The sequence below is a fragment of the Pimephales promelas genome, chromosome 13 (genome assembly GCF_988280905.1).
Source record: "Pimephales promelas chromosome 13, fPimPro1.hap1.1, whole genome shotgun sequence".
NCBI classification, from domain to species: Eukaryota; Metazoa; Chordata; class Actinopteri; order Cypriniformes; family Leuciscidae; genus Pimephales; species Pimephales promelas.
The window spans coordinates 23,026,689-23,053,119 of record NC_142781.1 but is presented as its reverse complement, the minus strand read 5'-3'; the positions used below and the strand labels follow the sequence as shown (position 1 = coordinate 23,053,119).

At 37.8% G+C, this 26,431-nt stretch overlaps 1 protein-coding gene across 7 annotated transcripts in view; it reads left to right on the top strand.

The window, feature by feature from the left end:
- Window positions 1-8,854: 8,854 nt before the first annotated feature.
- The window catches only part of ryr3 (ryanodine receptor 3), a 110,447-nt gene continuing 92,870 nt past the window's right edge, over window positions 8,855-26,431 (top strand). For all 7 annotated transcript variants that reach the window (XM_089118656.1, XM_089118654.1, XM_089118655.1 and 4 more), the window contains exons 1-2: window positions 8,855-9,097; window positions 25,054-25,173. In XM_089118656.1, coding sequence (XP_088974782.1) covers window positions 9,050-9,097; window positions 25,054-25,173 — 168 coding nt within the window. In that variant the 5' untranslated portion in view covers window positions 8,855-9,049. The remainder of the gene's footprint in view (window positions 9,098-25,053; window positions 25,174-26,431) is intronic.

Sequence of the window (26,431 nt, the reverse complement as noted above, 5' to 3'; positions counted from 1 at the left end):
AAGGGCATGCACAGGTCAGATTCCTGTCTATTGTGGAAAGAAAAGCTTATGATGAAAAATGTCTCAATCGGGTACAAATCTTTATTTTTATTAGATTTTTTTTTTTTTTTTTTTTACAAAACTATAATTCTTGGGACTGTCCAACAGCACCAAAACAATATACCGGTTTATTGTATATGTGATGGTCACTTTTGATTTATCCTTTGAGTTCAGTTTTTATCCATTGTGATTAAACATTATTCTTGGGTAACTCTATTGTAGTAGACAGGCAGAGGTAATGTGGTAATGTCAATAGCTCCATAGTGTGAGTTATTTTTGTAAGCAGTGGACAGAACCCTGAGGGGAGTGATGCAAACTGTTGTTTGGTCCAGATAGGTTAAAAAGGAGATGGTAGTGGGGAAACAAGCACATTGTCCTTATTTCAACTTCATTCTACTCGGACTGTTCGATTAAAGTGGAGAAAACAAAAAGAGGCTAAAAAAATGTCAATAGCTCATTAGTTGGACAAAATTTAGATCTGACTGACTCCCTTTCAAATCATTAAGTGGAGTTTGATTTAAAATGTCAGTAGGAGAAATTTGACTGAATTAGTTTAAATAAATGTAGTATAGACTCACTTGTTTGCAACAAAACTGAAATAATTAAGCTACCAATCAAAAATCGTAATATTTTTAATGTTTTTGAAAAAAGTCTCATGCTCACCAAAGCTGCATTTATCTGTTCAAAATACAATAAAATAGTACAATTGTGAAATATTATAAATAATTATAAATTATTAAAATATTTAAATAACTGTTTTCTATGTTAATATATTTTAAAATGTAATTTATTTCTGTGATTCGAATTGTTAGTTCGCCCCAAAAATGAAAATTCTGTCAGTAGGCCACTCACTCTCATGTTGTTCCAAACCTTAACCTAAACCTTAAGTTTATCAAATACTTTTTGTGAGCAAAACAAACAAAAATAACAACTTTATTCAACTAGGGCTATTGATTTTTTTCTGTGTAGCCGTCTGTTCACCAGAGCGCTACGACACATGCTCAAGAACTGAGAAGCTGATGCTCACGGTCATTTGATGGAAAAGTGTGAAAGGTAAGCCATTCATTTTCCTGCATTGCTAAGGCACTTACTTATTGGTAAATCCACACTTTAGAAACATTTAAACACTACATCGAGACTGTTTTTGTGCTCAAAAAATATTCTCGTCGCTTGATAAACTTAAAGAGCATATTGCAGGTAAAAAAAAAATCGAAATTTATAGATAACCTTGTATGAAAATACCATATGAAAAGTTAATGCAGGATTTAAAATGTTTTAAAACAACATAAGGGCACTAATTTAGAAGATAAAGTGAGCGTTTCTTGGACTGCTAGTAAAAACGGCTTTTTTTTCAACGTCGCGTCATTTGACGTCATAGCAGGGAGCCGCAGCCTCGGCTCAGTGAGAGCAGGCTGGTGTTCAGTGAGAGCGCTCGTCAGTCAGTGTGCTTTCGTTAGTTTTTGCATTTTAATTTATCATCGTCATGGTAAATATTGTGTTTGTGGAGATTGCAAAAACTCCAGCCTGTCAGGACTTCAAGATCGAGTCCACAAGTTTCCATTACAATAAAAGTGACTGTGCTATATAGCCTATCTTTCGTTCCTGGTGCGGTTTGAGCAGGTGAAGAGACGGGATTTCTCCTCTCGGCTCGGAAAACACGGTCGTGTGTAGCGTTCACTTCAGATCAAATGATTAGCATCTCGGCAATATGATTGAGTTCAACATGGTATGCCGAAGCAAGAATATTGATCGTCGTATACTACCAATGGCATCAAATAGTGTTATATAGGTAACTTAGTCATGTCATGCCCTAAATAAAACTTGTAATTGAAAAACAAAATTGGTTGTTTAAATACTCAAACCTTTAATGTTCTGTTTATGTTATAACCAAGGTGAAAAATATGTATTAAAAATTTACCCGAGTATAGCCTATGCTTTTAGTATAGAAATATACTCAAGTAACGTTTTTATACATTTAATAGTATATAAATCTACCCTAAACATACTAATGTCTGCTGGCCTGTTATAGGATCATAATAATCTGTACAATATTGTGAGCACAGTGTATATCGTTAGCGAACGTGTATACTATAAGTACGTCTCTCACCTAAAAGGCACCTGTCCTGTTCTCCACTGGTTCTCCTCACATCACAGCTCAATTTTTCTCTGACCGTTCTGTCTGACATTATCCTGGCCTGTCCCTGATCTCTTTATCATAGCAGGCTCATAACTTTATGGCTTGATCCGTCATACGAGTATTTCCTCAGCGTCCGAAATGTCATTGCGATTCATTGTTTTCCTGTTGTGTGAATCGACCGCTCTCCCGCTCATTGCGTCACGCCCGCCACGCCCATTTTCAGACGCGGAAGTAAAATTTTCTCACAAAAACGACTGCAGAAGCTTCTGTGGCGTGTTTATACGTATATTTTAAAGAAAATCTAGTTCCTACATTGTTTTTCTATGCATTGACTCGTTGGGTCCTCTAACCTGCAATATGCCCTTTAAGGTTGAGCCACTGTTGTCACTTGGACTATTAACAATGTCATTCATAACTTTTCTGGGCCGAGAATTTTCATTTTTGGGTGAACTAACCCTTTAAAGCTGAATGGACTACTTGCACTGAGCTTCGCGACGCAATTCCGTTTGGAAACAATACCTCTTACTTCTGGTTATGTTTACTTTCAATGTATACTGCGGTCAATCGTCAATGAGTTGAACAAACACCACCTAAAATGAGTGTCTGCATGTAATAAAGTTTTATATTTTGGAAACATTATTGACAGAAGAAGGGATATTCTGATGTTTACTGTGTGTGCAGAATTTTCAAAACTCATCGGAAAATGAAGTTTAAATCCAAACCAAGCCAATCCGAGAAAGCGGCGGAAGTAAAAAAAACGCCCTTATTTCACCACAGGGTGTCAGTGTTCGTCTACGTTGGTGAGAACAGATGAATAACATCAGTACGAAACACGAACATTTATTTGGATTAAATGTAATCATTCAGTGTCATTACAATGTCAATCGTTTTACATGTTCATGACCAAAATGCTTAATTAATTATCAGAGAAGTTGACTCATTCTCCTCAATGCTGCGGGCGTTCTGATCTACGATCGCACCTCGCGATCATTCATTTATTCATTCATTCAACTATTTTAAAAAGACAGGAATAAAGCACAAATGCACACTTTTTATTAGTCAAATTCATTTAAAAAAAATGTAAGCTCAAATATAGAATATGAGTAGACATCCACTGGCATCCAGTGGCATCCGCTGTAAAAAGCTGAATAAAGCTCTAGATTACTTACAATTTTCCACAGCTTACATTGTAGAGAGTTGTTTGTCAACTGAAATTTCTTGGAAAGATATTTTTCCAGTGTTTCATAAGCAGAACAATCCGAAAACACATTAAATAACAGTACAGCCCATTGAGAGATGCATGACTATCCCTCACAGCCTCGCTTTCATTCTCATTAAAAACCAAAGATGGCACTGCCGTGAATAAGGCGTATTGCAGTAAGATCTTTAAGTTTAAGATCTTTAGGGTCAAGACAATCAATAATTCACGAATTAATATTTAAATAAAACAGGAACAATAAATAGAATTTAATTTTTTTTCTTTCCCTCCAAAGTATACTCCACACTCCAGATCAGTAAGTGGCGGGAATGCACCATTTATGTTGGTCTGCCAATCCGCCATTAAACATCACAAGAATAATAAGAAGAAGTTGTACAAGTAGTCAATTTTCAGCAGCAATAGAGGGTTTTCACCATAGACAGTAAAAGAAATGGACACAGCGACCCTGTTAATTTTACTTCAACAAGAGCAGGGAGATCAAAAGTCATCTACAATCTTTCATGGTATGACTCATTTGCGTTTTAATGTTCACATTCCTGAAAACCTCAAGCACCACCAGTTAACAGACCACAGGCCCATAATGTTTCATTCCTTGACCCCTGAAATCATATGATCGTTTGCAAAATATAGAAGTATTGAGGTTGACGCAGCATGCCTCAAGGTTTTGGACGGGAAGTGTTCAGTGTTTCAGCATCTCACCCGTGCTAATCTGTATCATGACAACTATCACAAGGTTTAGGTTTAGCATTCCTATCCACCTCAGTGATCCCAGACTCTGTGAGGAGTAATAGCCTATGCTTTGCTGTATTCGTAACACCTCCTCATTGTGTTTTTACTTTAAAAACACCTTCAAAACTTGATGCTGAAGAGCATTACATAAGGAATTAATGCAGCACATCTTAATCTTGCCTCTTTAGCTCCATGTTTACACACACACACATATACTTATATATACACACACACACACACACACACACACACTAATGAGCCAAAACATTATGACCACCTGCCTAATAATATGCTGTTGCTCCGCGTTCTGCCAAAACAGCACTGAGGCATGGACTCTACAAGACCACTGGGTGTCCTGAGGTATCTGGAACCAAGACATTAGCAGCAGATCATTCAAGTCTAGTAGGTTGCTAGGTCAAGCAGCAATGGATCGAACTTGGATTGGATTGAGATCTGGGGTATTTGGAGGCTAACTATTCCTAAACAATGTGTGCAGTGTGGCAGGGTGAATTATCCTGCTGAAAGTCGCCGTTTTTGGACTACTGTTGGTAAAGTCTCACCACTGCTGACTGGGAGTAACACACATGCCTTGACCCCGTCTTGACATAACAATCTGGCCCTTTTCAAAGTCGCTCAGGTCTTTATTCCCGCCCATTTCTCATGCATCCAACATGTTAGTTATGAGAACTGATTTTTTTGCTTATCTAAATCTACCCAGACCTTAAAGGGATAGTTCACCCAAAAATGGAAATTCTTTCATCATTTACTCACCCTCAAGTTGTTCCAAACCTCTCTGTGTTTATTTGTTCTGCTGTACACAAATGAAGATATTTGGAAGAATGTTTTAATCAAACAGATCTCAATCCCCTTTGACGACCATAGTAGGAAAAAATACATACTATGGTAGTCAATGGGGCTTGAGATCTGTTTGATTAAACAGAAATATCTTCCTTTGTGTACAGCATATAATATGTGGCCTTGTTAGGAGATGATCAATGATATTCGCTGGTAATAATCTTTTGGCTTGTCAGTGTATATACTGTGTGTGTGTGTGTGTGTGTGTGTATATAGGGGTTTGGGGTTAAGATTTTTTATATTTTTGAAGGAAGTCTCTTATAATCTCACCAAGGCTGCATTTATTTGATTAAACATACAGTAAATATATTAGTTAAAACTTTAATTTTTTAATTTAATTTTATAATTTTATTTTATATTTTATACTTTAATTTGAATGGTCCTTGGACATTCTACTGACTATAAGTAACTTTGCATTTGCAACTACTTAAACTCATTCTTATAGTCAACAGAATGTCTAAAGAGGACCATCAAAATAAAGTGTAACCAAATATTATCTTAAATATATGTTCATGTAAATAAAATAAAAATTTACATTTTTCTTATAATTATTACCTTTAAAAACATCTAATGTATTTGTGGAATCTGTTTTTTTTTCTCAGAGCATTTTTTTCAGAAATCCTTGATTTTGATCGATTTAATGCGTTCTTACTAAATAAAAGTGTTCATTTCTTTAAAATAAAGATTCACAGACATTTTCCCTGCAAATGAATCACAGGCCAGTACTAAATATCATGCATTTCATGAAATGGTTTTATCATTTAAAAAGTGAGAATCATAAAGTGTTCACACACCTGTAGTTGAAGAGTTGGTGATGGTTGCTGTAGTGGATGGGGTCCAACTGACACTCCGCTCAATGACTGTTGATACAGATCTATTGTAGGTGCTCGTTTCTGTGCTGCCGTATACATAAATTCTGTCGTAGTCCACTGCATCCCCTTCAGGTGGCGGCAGAATATGATATTGCAGCAGGGGCCTGGAGGTTTGTGAGGATAGACGGGATAATGGTGTGGATACTGTGTCCAGACTTGTTGATATTGCAGAGACAGCATCTAAAGAAGAGAAAGACACATTCTTCATTTCTGATGTTATATTTTTTGGCTTAAATTCTTTGCAGAGCTCCAAAGGGAAACTCTCCAACCTTACGCAAAAACCCACCTGCGGTTGAGGCATGCGTGCTTCCTCTCAAAGAGTCTAAACTGCAAAAAACTTGGTGAATAATGTTCTCCACTTCGACTGTTTTGTCTCTCACTCTGAACGTTGCTTCCTGCTGCTCCATTCCTTCATTCCCACACCGGTAAAATTGAATCATGTCTGTTGTTTTAGACTTCTCTTGAGGACTACGCTCCTTTATCAGATGTAGATTGTGTGTCTCATCTGAGTCAGTTTCAAATCCATTTTCAGAGTGCTCACTGGACAGATCTTCCTCAAAACTCCTTGAATCCTTAGCTATTTCTTTATTTTTCAATCCAGCCGGCGTCCTGGGACATTCATCCTCGCGTTGCCCCTTTTCGTTTTTCAAAACTTTGAGTGAGAGTGGTTCAGTAGTTCGCATGGGCATCCTCATCCCCACATTCACCGAGCTCATCATCCACAATTTCTTCTCTTTCCGCCCTCTGGAGGCTTTTCTCAGGCTTTTCGGAGAAATGATGAACAACACTCCACTCCCATGATCACTTTCCAAGTCTGAATTCTTGTTCCCCTGTTGATTTCCCATTATAGTCCATACGTAGATCCAACGGGCCCTCAAAAAGCAGCTTTTTTCTGACTTCATTTGTTTTATCAAGACCTCTTACGCTCAGTCTCAGACAGTCCCACCTCCTTCATGCCAGAACTAATCAAAGCTTTGCCCTTAAGAGCTGCCCTTCCCTTCCTTACAGAGACCAGACCGTTAATGACTGGGAGAAACTTACTGATCTTGTTTTTCACTCTGATTGTTTTGCTGGTGCCCTCATTGACAGTCTGCTTCCTTATTTGAGTGTTGTTAACCATGACTGTCTTTCTAAAAAAGAAAATATTCAAATGAGTTGCAATAAATGCTGTTTAAACTTTCTACTCCTTAAAGAAGTCTGCAAAAATGTATTTTGATTTCCACAAAAAACTGTTGATAATAATAATAATAACTGTTTATGGAGCACCGAAGAAGCACATTAGTGATTTCTGAAGGACCATATGACAATGAAAATGTAATATTTCACAATATTGTATTTTGATTAAATAAATGCAGCCTTGAGCACAAGAGACTTCTTTCAAAAACATTAAAAGATCTTACCAACCCCAAACCTTTAATTAGTTTAATGTTCATATATCATTTGATATAATTCCAGTAATAGTGGAGAATTATACAACATTAATGACAAAGACATGATTTTACGCCCAATGATGAAAACAATCTTCTCAGACATTTCAATTAACCTTACACTGATTTTAGTTATGACAATGGACTATCTGCATTAATTTAAAAGTTGTGTCAAACAAAGTAAAAAAAAAAAAAGTTAAGAAGTTACAGGTTGTAAAATAAAACAAGTAAAAATCCAAAATCAATGCTTATGTAAAATCCATAGAACTTTAATTCTTACCAGCATCATCCTCTGGCTACTACACTGTACTCATTCGAACTGTAGTCTGTCCCCATGAGTCTTTCCTGTAATGTCCCCTCAAAACAGGAAAGCTGTGATTGACCCATAACTGTCCAATCAACACTGACTTGAACAGGAATTATCCAAATCCAAGATCTGAGGTCAATGTCTATGTATTCTGTACAAAAAATAAAAATAAGCAAGAATGAGACAGATGGGAGAGATATTGATTGGGCAGGCAAAGCTAAAAAAAGGTGTAATATTTAAGAATGTTTGGAGGCATGATCTAGCAGGGGAAATGACTGAGAGTGGTACACAAGAGCTGCTCTGTGAATCCAGAGACTGCAGTTCAGAGTCGGCCGCCAGAGAGAGCTGTTACCCCAGAATTTCATCCAGAGACCCAAGTACCTTTATAGGCAAGCATTATTATCAGCATATGTACATGCAAATGCTATGGTATTCACTTTCATATTTCTCATATTCAAGATGCAGTCATTAGCCTAATGTCTGTTTGAATGTCAATTTATTCCATTTAATCTTTTAATTTAATTTAAGAGTTGACTGAATAAACACGTAGTATTAGTGGCCTATTTTATTTTATTTAGTTTTATTTTATTTAAACTAGGCCTACTACTGATTCATTTTTTTATTACCTGTCACATATTTTAATGGTGCATAACGCTGTAGCCTAATTATACCTATATTAGACATAATAGATTTAGGTCTAACTTTGAAATTGAAAACAAAAATATGATTAATTTTTTTTTCATGTCATTATTGTTTGTTATTTTAATTATTTTATTTTTTGCACCTTATCGGTTTCCCTCTCTTTTCTCTTCTTCTTCTTCTTCTTCTTTTTTTTTTTTTTTTTTTTAATTTTCCTGCATCTTATTTATTTGACAACTTCAAAGCCTCACGTAAAACAATTATGGCAATTACTGTAAGTAGGCCTACCTCTAAAATTGATAATGATTCATTTTCAGCTACCGAAGTGCATTGCAGAAATAGCATTATTTCTTCATGGTCGTATCGGCATAGATTTTATAAGTAATCTTTATCAAAGTATTATGCATTTATTTCTTTGTTTGGTGTGTTTATAACACCGTCCCAGTGGCTTTAATTAAGCAAAAAAAAACAACAACAAAAAAAAAAAAACAGCACAGCTTACACAGCACAGCATCATTCCTTCTCACATTCACCTGCTTTTAAGAGACGTTTAATGTTGCATCATGGAGAGAATGTTTGCATGCTTGCTTACAGACTTAACCCCCCATATTTTCCGATTGACTGGAAGGTCGCAGGTGATGCAGATGCGCTCGTCCTCGTGGTGGCATTGAGACACTGTGACAGCAGCGGCAGTGGGCTTGCTCGCTCTCCCTTATATGGCTGTGGATGGAGCGCTATGCTAATATCGGCAGGACAGGAGAAGCACCGCTCCGCTGCCTGCTGTCAGTGGTGGCTTTCGGAGTCTAGGCAGGCTCTTCTACAGCCATGGCCGAAGGTGGTGAAGGGGAAGATGAGGTCCAGTTCTTACGAACTGTAAGTAAAAATACGTTCTTTTTTTTTGTTGCAAATATTGCAATATTGATGTATTTATTTATTTTTATTTATTTATTTATTTATTTTTTGCGCAATGTTGATGAGTAATTGCGATAATGACAGTGTAATGCTGAGACATCAAAAATGTTGGCTTGTACTCCGGGTTTAAAGCAACGGTTTTGGGCTTTTCTCAGTGGTTATATTGGTTTATTTCCCGTCCGTCCTTACGCATATATGATAGCAAGGTGTCATGTTAGCCGCTATTTAAAGTATTATTCCTTTTTTGGAACTTGAGTCAGGTGCGAGTTTTCTCTCGCGACGCACCTGTGGTCAACGCGCGTGAATGGGAATTCAATGAGCATCAGGCAGATGCAAGGACGAATAAATGATGTTTATGCGACTTAAATTTTAGCGAGACTGAGATGTGCATGTCTGTCCAAGAAGATATAAATATGTTTTGTTTTGTTGTAATTGTCTGGAACGCTACAGAGGAGTTACTGAACGCGCGATTTCTAATCCATTTGGCGCTCGTGCGCTGGTTGTCGAGCTTAATTCTGCAGTATTTTTCATCCCATAAAGAAGTGCTCTGTTTGACTGCAGTCAAGCCAGCCTCCAGTTCAAAATGAGCAGTCAAACTAGCCGCCCCTATATTTCTTTATGCGCTTATACACTAGCTATTACGGTAAGACCGTCAACCTTTCTGAAACTGAAAACATTGATCTTCCAGCAAAAGCGATTTCAGTTATTCCGTCCATCCGTCCGTCCCGTCCGTCCGTCTGTCTATCTATCTATCTATCTATCTATCTATCTATCTATCTATCTATCTATCTATCTATCTATCTATCTATCTATCTATCTATCTATCTATCTATCTATCTATCTATCTATCTATCTATCTATCTATCATTAGACATTCAGAATGTCATATAGACATTCTGATGTTGTTTTACAAAATAAGAGCCCCCTGTTTTGTCCATACATTCAGAAAATCATAAAAATAAAAGTCCTAGCTTCCACAGACCAATTCCACCTCAGATGGAGAGGACACCTTCTCAAGGTGTCCACTGCAAAGTTTCAGGACATTCTGATGTTGTTTTACAAAATAAAAGCCCCCCAAAACTCATATATTATACCTGTTTTGTCCATACATTCAGAAAATCCTAAAAATAAAAGTCCTAGCTTCCACAGGCCAATTCCTTCTCAGATGGAGAGTACACATTCTCAAGGTGTCCCTTGCAAAGTTTCAGGACATTCTGATGTTGTTTTACAAAATAAGAGCCCTCCAAATCTCATATATTACCTGTTTTGTCCATACATTCAGAAAATCATAAAAATAAAAGTCCTAGCTTCCACAGGCCAATTCCTTCTCAGATGGAGAGTACGCCTTCTCAAGGTGTCCCTTGCAAAGTTTCAGGACATTCTGATGTTGTTTTACCAAATAAGAGCCCTCCAAATCTCATATATTACCTGTTTTGTCCATACATTCAGAAAATCATAAAAATAAAAGTCCTAGCTTCCACAGACCAATTCTACCTCAGATGGAGAGGACACCTTCTCAAGGTGTCCACTGCAAAGTTTCAGGACATTCTGATGTTGGTTTACAAAATAAAAGCCCCCCAAAACTCATATATTATACCTGTTTTGTCCATACATTCAGAAAATCCTAAAAATAAAAGTCCTAGCTTCCACAGGCCAATTCCTTCTCAGATGGAGAGTACACCTTCTCAAGGTGTCCCTTGCAAAGTTTCAGGACATTCTGATGTTGTTTTACAAAATAAGAGCCCTCCAAATCTCATATATTACCTGTTTTGTCCATACATTCAGAAAATCATAAAAATAAAAGTCCTAGCTTCCACAGACCAATTCCACCTCAGATGGAGAGGACACGTTCTCAAGGTGTCCACTGCAAAGTTTCAGGACATTCTGATGTTGTTTTACAAAATAAAAGCCCCCCAAAACTCTATATATTATACCTGTTTTGTCCATACATTCAGAAAATCATAAAAATAAAAGTCCTAGCTTCCACAGGCCAATTCCTTCTCAGATGGAGAGTACACCTTCTCAAGGTGTCCCTTGCAAAGTTTCAGGACATTCTGATGTTGTTTTACAAAATAAGAGCCCTCCAAATCTCATATATTACCTGTTTTGTCCATACATTCAGAAAATCATAAAAATAAAAGTCCTAGCTTCCACAGGCCAATTCCTTCTCAGATGGAGAGTACGCCTTCTCAAGGTGTCCCTTGCAAAGTTTCAGGACATTCTGATGTTGTTTTACCAAATAAGAGCCCTCCAAATCTCATATATTACCTGTTTTGTCCATACATTCAGAAAATCATAAAAATAAAAGTCCTAGCTTCCACAGACCAATTCTACCTCAGATGGAGAGGACACCTTCTCAAGGTGTCCACTGCAAAGTTTCAGGACATTCTGATGTTGGTTTACAAAATAAAAGCCCCCCAAAACTCATATATTATACCTGTTTTGTCCATACATTCAGAAAATCCTAAAAATAAAAGTCCTAGCTTCCACAGGCCAATTCCTTCTCAGATGGAGAGTACACCTTCTCAAGGTGTCCCTTGCAAAGTTTCAGGACATTCTGATGTTGTTTTACAAAATAAAAGCCCCCCAAAACTCATGTATAATGCCTGTTGTCTCCATACATTCAGAAAATCATACAAATAAAAGTCCTAGCTTCCACAGACCAATTCCACCTCAGATGGAGAGGACACCTTCTCAAGGTGTCCCCTGCAAAGCTTTAGGACATTCTGATGTTGTTTTACAAAATAAAAGCCCCCCAAAACTCATATATTATGCCTGTTGTCTCCATACATTCAGAAAATCCTAAAAATAAAAGTCCTAGCTTCCACAGACCAATTCCACCTCAGATGGAGAGAACACCTTCTCAAGGTGTCCCCTGCAAAGTTTCAGGACATTCTGATGTTGTTTTACAAAATAAAAGCCCCCCAAAACTCATGGATAATGCCTGTTGTCTCCATACATTCAGAAAATCATTCAAATAAAAGTCCTAGCTTCCACAGACCAATTCCACCTCAGATGGAGAGGACACCTTCTCAAGGTGTCCCCTGCAAAGTTTCAGGACATTCTGATGTTGTTTTACAAAATAAAAGCCCCCCAAAACTCATATATTATGCCTGTTGTCTCCATACATTCAGAAAATCATAAAAATAAAAGTCCTAGCTTCCACAGACCAATTCCACCTCAGATGGAGAGGACACCTTCTCAAGGTGTCCACTGCAATGTTTCAGGACATTCTGATGTTGTTTTACAAAATAACCCCCCCCCAAAACTCATATATTATACCTGTTGTCTCCATACATTCAGAAAATCAAAAAAAAAAGTCCTAGCTTCTACAGACCAATTCCACCTCAGACGGAGAGGACACCTTCTCAAGGTGTCCCCTGCAAAGTTTCAGGACTTTTATTTTGTATGATTTTCTGAATGTATGCACAAAACAGTTACTATATTAGATTTGGGGGGCTCTTATTTTGTAAAACAACATCAGAATGTCCTGAAACTTTGCAGGGGACACCTTGAGAAGGTGTCCTCTCCATCTGAGGTGGAATTGGTCTGTGGAAGCTAGGACTTTTATTTTTATGATTTTCTGAATGTGTGAACAAAATAGGTAATATATAAGTTTTGGGGGGCTTTTATTTTGTAAAACAACATCAGAATGTCCTAAAACTTTGCAGGGGACACCTTGAGAAGGTGTACTCTCCATCTGAGGTGGAATTGGTCTGTGGAAGCTAGGACTTTTATTTTTATGATTTTCTGAATGTATGAACAAAATAGGTAATATATTAGTTTTGGGGGGCTTTTATTTTGGAAAACAACATCAGAATGTCCTGAAACTTTGCAGGGGACACCTTGAGAAGGTGTACTCTCCATCTGAGGTGGAATTGGTCTGTGGAAGCTAAGACTTTTATTTGTATGATTTTCTGAATGTATGGAGACAACAGGCATTATACATGAGTTTTGGGGGGCTTTTATTTTGTAAAACAACATCAGAATGTCCTAAAGCTTTGCAGGGGACACCTTGAGAAGGTGTTCTCTCCATCTGAGGTGGAATTGGTCTGTGGAAGCTAGGACTTTTATTTGTATGATTTTCTGAATGTATGGAGACAACAGGCATTATACATGAGTTTTGGGGGGCTTTTATTTTGGAAAGCAAAATCAGAATGTCCTGAAACTTTGCAAGGGACACCTTGAGAAGGTGTACTCTCCATCTGAGAAGGAATTGGCCTGTGGAAGCTAGGACTTTTATTTTTATGATTTTCTGAATGTATGGACAAAACAGGTAATATATGAGATTTGGAGGGCTCTTATTTTGTAAAACAACATCAGAATGTCCTGAAACTTTGCAAGGGACACCTTGAGAAGGTGTACTCTCCATCTGAGAAGGAATTGGCTTGTGGAAGCTAGGACTTTTATTTTTATGATTTTCTGAATGTATGGACAAAACAGGTGATATATGAGATTTGGAGGGCTCTTATTTTGTAAACCAACATCAAAATGTCCTGAAACTTTGCAGGGGACACCTTGAGAAGGTGTCCTCTCCATATGAGGTGGAATTGGTCTGTGGAAGCTAGGACTTTTATTTTTATGATTTTTTGAATGTATGGACAAAACAGGTAATATATGAGTTTTGGGGGGCTTTTATTTTGTAAAACAACATCAGAATGTCCTAAAACTTTGCAGGGGACACCTTGAGAAGGTGTTCTCTCCATCTGAGGTGGAATTGGTCTGTGGAAGCTAGGACTTTTATTTTTATGATTTTCTGAATGTATGAACAAAATAGGTAATATATTAGTTTTGGGGGGCTTTTATTTTGGAAAACAACATCAGAATGTCCTGAAACTTTGCAGGGGACACCTTGAGAAGGTGTACTCTCCATCTGAGGTGGAATTGGTCTGTGGAAGCTAAGACTTTTATTTTTATGATTTTCTGAATGCATGGACAAAACCGGTAATATATGAAATTTGGGGGGCTCTTATTTTGTAAAACAACATCAGAATGTCCTGAAACTTTGCAGGGGACACCTTGAGAAGGTGTCCTCTCCATATGAGGTGGAATTGGTCTGTGGAAGCTAGGACTTTTATTTTTATGATTTTTTGAATGTATGGACAAAACAGGTAATATATGAGTTTTGGGAGGCTTTTATTTTGTAAAACAACATCAGAATGTCCTAAAACTTTGCAGGGGACACCTTGAGAAGGTGTACTCTCCATCTGAGGTGGAATTGGTCTGTGGAATCTAAGACTTTTATTTTTATGATTTTCTGAATGCATGGACAAAACCGGTAATATATGAAATTTGGGGGGCTCTTATTTTGTAAAACAACATCAGAATGTCCTGAAACTTTGCAGGGGACACCTTGAGAAGGTGTACTCTCCATCTGAGAAGGAATTGGTCTGTGGAAGCTAGGACTTTTATTTTTATGATTTTTTGAATGTATGGACAAAACGGGGGGCTCTTATTCTGTAAAATAACATCAGAATGTTATAGATAGATAGAATATAGTTATATAGCTATAGGCAGAATATATAGATAGACAGACAGACAGACGGACAGACAGATAGACAGACGGACGGACGGAATAAATTAAATAGCCTTCGCTGGAAGATCAATGTTTTCAGTTTCAGAAAGGTTGACGGTCTTACCGTAATAGCTAGTGTATAAGCGCATAGAGACATATAGGGGCGGCTAGTTTGACTGCTCATTTCGAACTGGAGGCTGGCTTGACTGCAGTTCTGTTTGTGTCATGCCATTACATTTGATACGATCCTCTAACCTTCTTTAGGACTTTTCTATTTCTGTGGTTCAACGCAGATAGGATAGGTTACATAGATGCCATGACGCATGGCAGTTACCTGTGTAAACGATATGATATGGGACTGGTGTGAATTTCTTGTCACACTTTCTTAGTTAATTATGAAAATGAATAGGCGGTTGTGTATAGGTGTTTTGAGGACTGCTTAGTATACTTCAGGTTGTTACATAGATTGGCTACACTCTTTATTATCATTTTTTTTTCTCTACTAAAACTGTTTGGGCAATAGAGATTTCAAATCACAAAGATCCGAAACTTGTTGGGATGGTCACAAATCCCTATTCAGGCATACAAGTGTAGGTATCACTGTGTGTCCCATTTTGCGTTCTGTACTTCTACGCCATTTTGCAGAATAGCACGAATAGCATTTTCACATTTGATAAGTTTGATTTGAGATGACACTACCTTTCTAAAACTCATACAATCTGCCATATATAGTATAAATTGTTGAGCAGTAAATGAACAGTGAATAGTACATGGTTTGAGATGCAATTAAATATATCTTTGTCCGTGTATAATTTTTACAGCATGTTGAATATTCTGAAAATGTACTTTTCAATTTCAGCAACTAATATCTTAAACTGTGGACTGCTGATCATTATAAAATTTGGCATATTCATACAAGGTGTCTAGACGAGGCATTGTACCAACCGTTGTGATAACCATTCACTGGGCTAAGCTAATTTATATTTTTGCAAATAGCACCAGAACCCTTCTGTCCATAAATCTAAATGTCATATGTTTTTTTCCATTTCTGCAGGAAAAATAATATTATTCTTATTTTTTTTTTCCTCATTCCTGTTCGTCTGGTTGACACAAAAAATAAAGCTACCTGACGCTTTTGACATAAGAACTTTGGTTCATTTTTTGAATTTAGCAGATATGGAATGTTACTTTTTTTGTGTGAGTTTGGCCCATAATGAATGATTGGCGGAGTATCTTGTGAGAACAATGTCAAAATATCAAAACTTCACAAAATTAGGTATGGACAAAAGGGTATTCTGAGAGTACTTGCCAAATTGCTATATTTTGAAATCAGAACTGAACTGGCTTTGGTAATGTTCCTGCATTCATGAAATAGTAAATTAGGAGTAGCCTATTAAGACAAGTCACAGTTTAGGTTAGGACAATAATGCTTTAAATAATGCATTTATGCATGTATATGGCCTACTATGGTGGAAAACTCTGTTTGGGGCCCCATTTCGAATTTTTATATAAATTGTGTAAAATATGTTGTATTGAGTAATGGTTTTGAAGAAATTGTGATAGCATTGTTGATATTTATCATCTATCATTTGCATATGCAACATCAATGAAATCCATCATACCAATTTACAGGTGTGTGCCATCTCACTTCCCTGTTAAAGCGTTAAAGTGAGAACTCTGGCAGTGAAGGTTACAATCTCACTAAATAGGGGGCATTAATGTACTCTAGACGTCTGTGAAAGGTGCCCCAATTCTGTCTTGGCTGTTGGTTGGCTGTGTAGACTGCACACAAAATAGCAGTTGCATGGTTTTCACACCCCAGTTGCTGGTCATTTTATTGCATCAGGATGTAATCCCTTCTCTTTTTTACCCAGAGAAATGGCAAGAAATTGATTGTCCAATGTGCAGTGTTGGCCAAATGAGACTTGGCAGTGTTGTTTGGGCACACTTATAAATCCAGATGTAGAGTTGGCCTGTACAGTAGCAGTGGGCTACTGGGCTTATTTGGAGTTTATGTTGTTCTGGAAGCCTTCTGCATTCCAGGGTTTAAATTTAGCCTCTTAAAAGTTAATACTTCCACTGCACATACACCGCACAGTTCTCATCTCCTAGGTCATTGCATCAGCTAGTTTAACAAGCCAGGTCACTGATGTTTCAACACTGTTTTTATTTGCACAGTATCGTATTTTAAAGTCAACAACTACCACAACATGTGCTAAGATATTAAAAAAATACTGCAAAGATGACTACAAACCTGGATTAGTATACCATATCATCACCTTACTAGATGGCGCACTGGAATACTTGATTCTGATTGGTCAATCGTGGCATGGATATCTATAATGATGGCTTTATTATATTATATTATAATCTTTCAGCTATAAAGTGTACATCTGACCCTTCTCCATATCAGCATATTACACCATACTCACTTTCTGTAACTACAGTAAAATGGCCTCGGAGTACTTCAGCATCAATTAATAAATTGTTAACAAATTGTTAATTTGTTAGCAAAGGCCTGGTGGATGAGGCAATTAAAAAAAAAATTAAAAATAACAGAACAGCAGTTTCTTTCAGTTTTTCCCCTCTGTTTGGCCTAAAACACTGTGTTTGTGGAATCGTTGTCCAGTTTGAAATATTGGCTACAAACAGAGAGGTTTTCTTTGCAATGTTTCCTCTGTATTTACGATTCTTTCATGCTGGATCCTTCACTGAAAACCGAAAGTAACTCTCGTCTCTCTCTACTCTTTTAATTCTTATGACCAGGAACAATACAAGTCGACACCATTTTGACTAAAAGTTTGCTAAAAACTATTCTCCACTAATGCATCGTGGTATTTGACTGGTAAGCGCATCCATAGCAGGCTGGTGGGAGTGGCCTTGTATGTCAACATGCCCATTGCATTATGGATATAAAAGTTTTCTTACCTATTTGGCAGAAGGGAGGACAACAGCATTTTTTTCTAAATTTGAAGTATTTTTTTTATTTTTCTACTGTAGAGCAGCTTAGTTTTATTGAACAAACGTTGACCTTTAAACCAATATGCTATTAAAAATTAAATGTTTTTCATAAAACCTTTTTTTTTTGTTTAACCACAAAGTTAACAGCATATTTTTTACAAGGTAGCACAAATTTCCCCTCATTTCTTTTCTTCAAATAAGTTTGGTTTTAAAAAACACCTCCCAGAGACATAACCTTTAATTTACACTACTAGTACATTTGCAGGACACCAGACTCTTTTGACAGCTCTTAGTGTGCATCAGCAATTGAGGTGGATATTTTAAAGCATTTTTTGCTTATCTGCCCTCACTATTCCACCATCACTGAGATTGTGCTGAGTGTAGATAGATAGCTTTGGCGACTATGAGTGGCACCCTGGTAAAAGATAAACCAAAGAGCTTTGGGGCACAGCTGAAATTCACAGTATGTAAATTGAATTTTGTGGCCTATAAGCTTCATGTGGAAGCATCAGCTCATTGAGATTCCTTCAGATTAATTAAACCCAGACTGATGTCACTGCTATTATTTGTTTATCCCAAAGGGAACAAGCCATCTGTGCTAAAGGACACAAGTGCTCAAGATTAAAAGTGTTTGTGTGGGCGTTTACTGTACCAACATTTGTAAAGCATGTTTAGTGTATAATTTATCTGACAGGATTCCATCAGACTGGTGTATAGGTTGAGCTTGTTAACTGTTCTTAAATCCACTTCAGGCAATTAGCTATGCCAGGATTACACAAGAATTCTTGTCACAGCAAAGTCAGCACATGTGTGGCATAGCTTTTGCTTGTCTGACACACAGGCCTCATAGCAGAGAGGTGGGCCCTGACATGGAGCTCACAGCTTACTCAAGAGCACAACAGCATTGCTTAGAGGAAGTACCCCAAACAAGTTCTTGATAGTTTTAGTTATGAATGAATATTCTGTCACTATTTATTCACCTTCATGTCAAGGCAAACCCTAATGGCTTAAAGTAATGCTAAAACAAGGATGCATTAAATTGATCAAAAGTGGAGTAAAGACATTTAGAATGATTTCTTTTGAACTTTCTGTTCTTCAAAGAATCCTGAACAAAAACAAAATTAAGACTTGGTAAAAGGGCATAATAGGACCCCATTAAAATAAAGTGCACATAATTCGGATGGACTACTTTTTTGATATTTTATGGCGATTACCATTTTTAACAGCTTTTAAAAGTTCTCATTCATATTCCAAAAATCAAATTTTGTGCCTTTGGAATTGTATGGAAAAAGCATGCAGTACATTATTAAAAAATTATTTTGGATTAATAGAGGTTTGGAATAACATGAGGGTGAGTAAATTCTAGTATTTTAGGGATCTTTCCACATGCAGAGATCTCTCTGTCTGCCGGCAGTCTTTCTGCATTCATTTGTTAGTGTAGATGGAGCTCACTCATGCATTCATGCAAGCCACTTTCTATTGCATGAGGCTATTTTTTCCCAGCAGTGCGCATGCTAAGTTAGCTCAAGTTGCTGAGTAATACAATTTGTAATTTGTCTGTAGCGGAAGACACAGTATTTGCTGTGTGTAACACTGAAGCTTGTCTCCCTGAACCAATCACATATGTTGCAGGGATTGAACATCAGACATGCTAAACATCAAACAACAAATGAATAATAATTAATAATCATAATTACTAATTAAATAATTAATTGAATAATATTGATAAAAATAAATGTTGTGTTCTGGGGTGCGTTTTCCAAAAGTATCGGTAGCCAACCATGGTCTCAACTCTCAAGTTTCGTCATTATCAGCATAGTTCAACGAGTTGTTGTTTCCCTAGACCATAGTTCCAACAAACATTCGCAAACAGCATCGCAAAGTTGTGTGGTTAGAACGACATCTCTCAACCTGAAGCCTACTGTCTTGTTTGGTCAATGGAAGAGAGTATCAGTTTCTTTATCAGGTCAACATATGATGTTCTCCTATCACCACAGAACCTAAACCTCTGGGAAGGAGAGGATCCCTCTTGTCCTTTGTGTTCATCACCTGCCACATTAAGACACATTTTGACAGGATGTAAAGTGGCTTTTAGCCAAGGTCGGTTAATAGCAAAACATTACACACAGACAGAAGACAATATTCCTCCGCCCAGGCGAGAAACCACCAAGAAAATGTGTTAAAACCAATTCTCACCCAGGACAACTGGAAGCTAGGGACTGGAAGATGCTGGCTGATCTTGATCGACGGCTTATTTTTCCACCTAAGATTGCCACCTCCGACCAGATATTGTTTTGTGGTCTGGATCAGCACGCATTGTTCAACTGATAGAGTTAACAGTGCCATGGGAGGATGTGGTAGATGAGGCATATGAGAGGAAGAAACTGTGGTATGCTCATCTGGCCACTGAAGCAGAACAGCGAGGATGGTTTATCCAGTAGAAATGGGTTGTCAAGGATTTGTGGCACACTCTACAACCTGGTTCCTCAGAGACGTCTGTAATTCAATAATTCAATAATACTTCACTTCATCAAACTGTTATGCTGACATTATATTAAAATGCATTCAATTAGAAGACTTTGAAGAAAAATGCATTTTTACTTAGAGTTTGAACCCCATTGTACATACAATTATTTATGATATGCTCGAGACACAGAAACCTCATCTTAAGTGGTGCTCACTACAGATCCGAATGATGATCCGACAAATCCCCCTCTCTGGACCTAATGGGTGGAGTTATGTTTAGCGACCCATTATACCCAGCGAGGGGGGAGCTAGATGTCAAGCTCCACCCATTGGCTCTGCAGTGAACAGACTTTCCATGTTTCAGATAATTGAACAATTCTACAGTGTTCAAGACTTTGCATACATTTCAAAATAGCATTGTGGGAGGGGCGGCGCTGTGTATTCACCTTTTCTCAAGTTCATGTCAGTTGCAGGGCTGGGTGAGTTGTGAGCATTTATTTGGCACCAGAGCACATCAGGACCTCTCAAGTTACAGCCCCTGAAGTCTTCAGGCCACACACCCACACCTGTTCATGTCCTTAAAGACACACATTGAGCATGGTGGAGGAGGGGTGTGGATGGATCTGTTTATCTCTGTGGCACCTGTATTTAAACTCTCAAGCATGAACATAGGTTTGGTCAGTAAGTTGCAGATGGGCTTGGCAAATGGTCCAGGAAGTCAGGCGTATAGAATATGAATGCATAACAGAGAGTTTGGAGAGTTCTCGTACTTGCCCTTGTGATTCGGAGCAGATGCACCCCACCCCCCTAAAATCCTTAAACACGCAACACCCCTATAGATAGACTGTGACTCTGCCCCTTAGCTGTTTTGCAGATGGCTTTGCGACTTTCCCCTGGATCACTTTGCTGCAGATTCACCAGATTCCTTGGCAGGGGATCTAGGTAGGACTTAAGAAAGGGAAGATCTCCTCTTTTAGATAAAGACCACTTGACTGCATTAGGCAGATAACGCTGTATTGTAAATACATACGTGCATACATCTGTATAGGTACACCATCTGTCTTATACTAATGCTGTTAATATGAATGAGCTTTAATTGCCAAAAGTCATAATTAAAATATGTATAAAGTATATATATATATATATATATATATATATATATATATATATATATATATATATATATATATATAAATACCCAAAGCACAGATAATTGTAACATATACATCTTCAATAGATAAATAAATTTGTGATAATATGCATGCATGTACAGTTTAAAAAATATGACTAGATTTTGCCTATTGCATATGACATGTGTTGCACGGTACTATTGCACATGATATTATGCAGAGTGGTAAATGAATGGAAAATTGTCTTAACCTTCATGTTCTTACAATCCTGTATGACATTATTTCCTCTGTGGAAATACAAATCAAATCAAATCCATAACAGCACTGGACCTCATTGATGTTTATTGTATAATAAACATCTTTTTTTTTTGAAGCATAACAACAAAAGGGCTTATCATTTGGACTCATACAGGAATCACTACTGTTCAAAAGACTGGGCTTGGTATGATTTTTACTAATGTTTTTAAAAGATGTCAGCAGCCTTTATTGATCTATAGAGTATTGTATTATTTAAAGACAAGACTTATCATTTACAGGTTACAATGAGGAGCAAAATTGGATTACAGCAATTTGGAAACTGCTGGCAATTTGTTTGTCAATCCTGTAGGCTTCAGTTCAGATCCAGCACACACATGTCAGCTCCATTTAGAAAGTGTTCTCAGTCCAAACAAATTTGCTTTGAATATCAATGTGCCCCATACCACAGACACCAAATCTGCTCTGTGGCCCACTCTCCATTACTGTGAAATCACAAAATAATATGTACCCCCAATTATGATATGCTTCAGCTGATAGTAGTCATTGTAATATGCTGATTTGGTACTTTTTCTTAAAGATTCTTTGATAAATATTTATTAAACAGAAGAGACATTTTTAGTGTTACAAAAATGTTTTTTTTTTCATTTGATAAATCAAATGCATCCTTGCTGAATAAAAGTATTAACTTGTTTTTTTTTTTTTTAAATGGGGTATGGTGGGTAATGCTATATTAGGCTTATTTGTTTACATCAAATGTTGGTTTGGCATCTGGATTATAGGCGCTCCCACTGCTTTACTGTCAGAGGTTTAGCATAGCTTAGACAGCGGCTTTTGACAGCCCAATTTAATTAACATAACCCAAGCCCAAATATACACAGATTCATCATATTAACGAATCATCCTGAACATGATGTATGAAACATAAAAATGAACTTCCATGCCGTGACTGTGTTATGGAATTGTTACTCCTCTGATGGTGTTCATCAGAACCATGGCAACCATCGGCTAGGATTAATGTGATACGTGAGCTGGCACACAAGAAAAGCACTGGGTTGGAAACAAATGAGACAGAAATCAATATATTCATCCTGAGAGAGAATGAGGATGTAGAGAGATTCATTGTGGATTCTAATGACATAAGTGTCTCCACTCCTCTTCCTTTCCTTCAGTGACAACTTTGAGATAATTTAGCTATTGTTACATCGATACAATTTATTTAAATACAGTATTTACTTATGACATGACATGATATGATATGCCTTTCAACTTGAGAAGTTTTTCATAAATCTGATTCTATTTTTTCTTTTTTTTTTTACTACTGGTAACTATTTTAGCTAACAATATCGCTGCTAATTGATAATTGTGTAAGTAGTGTGAAATTAACTATAAGTCATTCCTCAAAAAAGTTTATTGGCTTTCCCTGTCTTCCTGGCCATCTGTGTTCCTAGTCAGTATCATTGGTTGTTAATTAGCTCTACTGTACATCTATTCTGTTTTACAGATTGATTACTCCGTCCGTGTATTTAAACCCTTAGTTCTGTCTTTTCATTGTTAAGGACCACACCAAGGATTTTTTAAACTTTCCAGACAGCTCTCCATGCGTGTTTTTCAGGACCAGCCTGAACAAAAGCACAAAGACATGCCTGCCTGGCTATGGTCCTTGGGGAAATTTCATCACGTTTATGGATTGGGTGCTGCTGGTGAACAATGATTCGGTGTTCACCATCTGCCCTGCTGTGAAGGACATCACCAGCCCCTTTTCTGAACCCAGAACCAAGTCAGCCACCTTCTAAACCCTGCATGGAACGGACACCTCCTCCATCTCCAGTGATCCCACCAAGCCTCCCTCTCCCACCTCCTCTGAATATAAGAGCAAGTTTCTCTGCCCCGCCTCTGTTGTTTCCATTCAGTCCCTCTGCACCTCCTCTGACTCCACTCTGCTGTGTGAATCTGCCTCGGGTTTTCCAGTCTCCAGCTCTGCCTTGTCAAGAGGATCCAGCCGCCGAGCCCATCACTCCACCTTGACCCGTCAACCAGTCGGCTCCATCTTGGTTCCTCCCTCCCTCGGCTCCACCTGGAATCATCATCCTTCCGGATTCACCTTGCCCCCTCATCCTTCCGTCTCAACCATGGTCAGACATTGTTCAGCCTGTACCACTTCCGGGCCTTCAGCTGTGCTTTGTCCCTCCACCTCTTTGGCTCCATCAGGCTTTCCCCTTCTTCCGGCTCCACCTTGGTCCTCAATCTTATACTCTTACTCCACCTTGGATGCTCGTCGTTGCAGATCCATGATCCTGATCCATTTATCCCTGATCTATCCGATCGCCTGGTCTCATTGGCTCTTCGGCTCCACCTGGGTCTCCAGCTCCATTGGCTCCATCGCCATCTGTCAAACCTGTCAAATCTCCACCATGGCACCTCCTTCTTTCGACTCCACCGTGGGCCTTGGCCCTCCCTGTGGTCTGGGTCTCCGCCTTACACCTCCTGCTCCTGGCTCCTTCTGCTCCTGGTTCCTGACGGCATTTTCTGTTCACTGTCCTTCGCCAGCCCCACTTCCACCTCCAGATCCTCCACCCTTCCTCATCTGTTGGACTTTTTTTCTTTGTTTAAAGTTTAAAAAGGAGTTATATTCGGTTTTATTGTCTTTGTGTTAATCTTCGCAGTCTTCTTGCCCTTCTATTCCTAGTTAGTCTCCTTGGTTGTAAATTAGCTCTAGTCACTAATCACTGATTAATTATTCTGTCGGTGTATTTAAACAATTTGTTCTGTTTGGATAACCAATGGTAGGCAGGGCGAGTGGCCAGGAAACTTTTGTTGTTTGAAAACAACATTAAAAAACAAACATTTTGCAACATTGTTGATATTTGAAATAGAGACCCAAACAAACACACCACTACCTAAAAGAACCCCCCCCCCCTTCATTGCAAACACTTACAAAACAACAAATAGCGTATTTGTTGTAACACAGGCAACCACTAAAGCTGGTGCATCAGACAGCTTACACAAGTATGGATGAATCAGCTTTGATTCAACACCAACAACCGCATACAAAAGCACATATTGGATCTGTAAAACATAACAGAACCAAAGTTACTAATGTATCAATCAGAAACAAAGCAATCTCTCTGTATGTTTTCAGGTCCTCCTGCTTTCAAACGTCTCTCCAGCGCTGAAAACCTTTTCCAATATTAACAGGAGTCTTAGCTCTTGCCCTTCTCCTTCCAATTATATTCATCTGACCATTTCCTCTTTGGTAGTATGTCACCTATCTCTGTTTTTACAGTCTTTCTGCAAATGACCAGCTTACTCACTCTCTCTCTCCTCCCCCATCATGAGTGGATATTGCTGAATGATTACAAGACTGTTTTGGTGCTTTGTGGATCGACCCAATCGACTGTTTTTTTTCCTATTTACACAGCCAGGACTAACTACAAAAACTGTCTTATTTTTTAGCACACACAGAACGAACATCTAGCAAATATTCACACAAATGTTTGTTTAGGTGTTGATTTAAATTTTCAACAGCGTTTCTCAGAACGTTTTTACTTTTAAACACAAGTTTAATTTATTTGTTTTTTTTCTGGCAGGAAGATGAGGTGGTGCTGCAATGTGTCGCCGCCATTCAGAAGGAGAATCGCAAATTCTGCCTTTCAGCAGAGGGACTTGGCAACCGCCTGTGTTATCTAGAGCCCACATCAGAGGCGAAGGTAATGCTTCATGTGTTCTGAGGAACTAGTCATTGCTTCAGCATGCCTGAACCTCTCAACACAAAACACAATGCAGATCGAAGCAAAGCAATTTATGAAAAACTGATTTTTTTTGTTTGTTTTAATGATTAGATCAGACCATGGTTTAATGTTTTTTTAGATTAATGGTTAGAAAACAACAATGTACAAATGCTTAATGTGACACAATCTGATTTGCTTTAGGTATGCTGATTAAGAAATACTTGTGGATTTGTGTGGAAACAAAATGTCATGGTTAAAAATATATAGAGTAAACATATTCGCTTTTGATATGTTGTCTTCTAGCAATACATCATATTAATGGGTAAAGATTCATGTAGTTGAAAACCATGGCAACAGCAGTTGATCCTACTGCTCTGCACCATATTTTCTATGCATTAGGAGGCAAGGCAGTAGAAGATGTGTGGGCATATCTGTTGTCTACTGGGCCTGACCTTGTTCATATATTGAAAAAAAATGAAGGTGGATGATAATGATCTTTCCATTATCATATAAAGTATTGGTCTTCTTCATGCATGTCAATAAATGAATTCTTATGGGTTACCAGTGATGAAACGAATAACCCTCAGTGACACTGAAACATCTGCTGTATTTGACTGAGTGACAAAGAAGATAACTGACAGCTTTTACCATCATGCATTACAATCACCCTGGTCACTCACATATACAGTATGTTTAAGACCATAAATTATGGTCATTCATTTTTAGTATCAAGTGTGTGCAGTTATATAGATAGATAGATAAGACTTCTTTAGACCAAGGGTGGAGTTCACCACTTGCCCATGTAAACCTCCACTGGCCTCTCAAGCTAATCCTTAAACACATATCGAAAACAAAACATCTATTTAGGCCTAATGAAAGACTTAAAGGGTTAGTTCACCCAAAAATGAAAATTCTGTCAGTAATTATTCACCCTCATGTCATTCCAAACCCGTACGAACTTTGTTAATCTTCGGAACACAAATGAAGGTATTCTTAATGAAATCTGAAAGCTTTCTGTCGCTCCATTGACAGCAACATCTTTGCAACTTTCAAGGCCCAGAAAGGTAGTAAAAGCAGGTAGTGTAAAGGTAGTTAAAATAGTCCATGTGACTACAGTGGTTCAACTTTAATATTTTGAAGAGACGAGAATACCCCCCCTTAAAATAACGACTTTATTCAACACTCTCTTCCATGTTATTCGCATACGCTGTTGATAATGTAAACAGTGCTGCGCTTC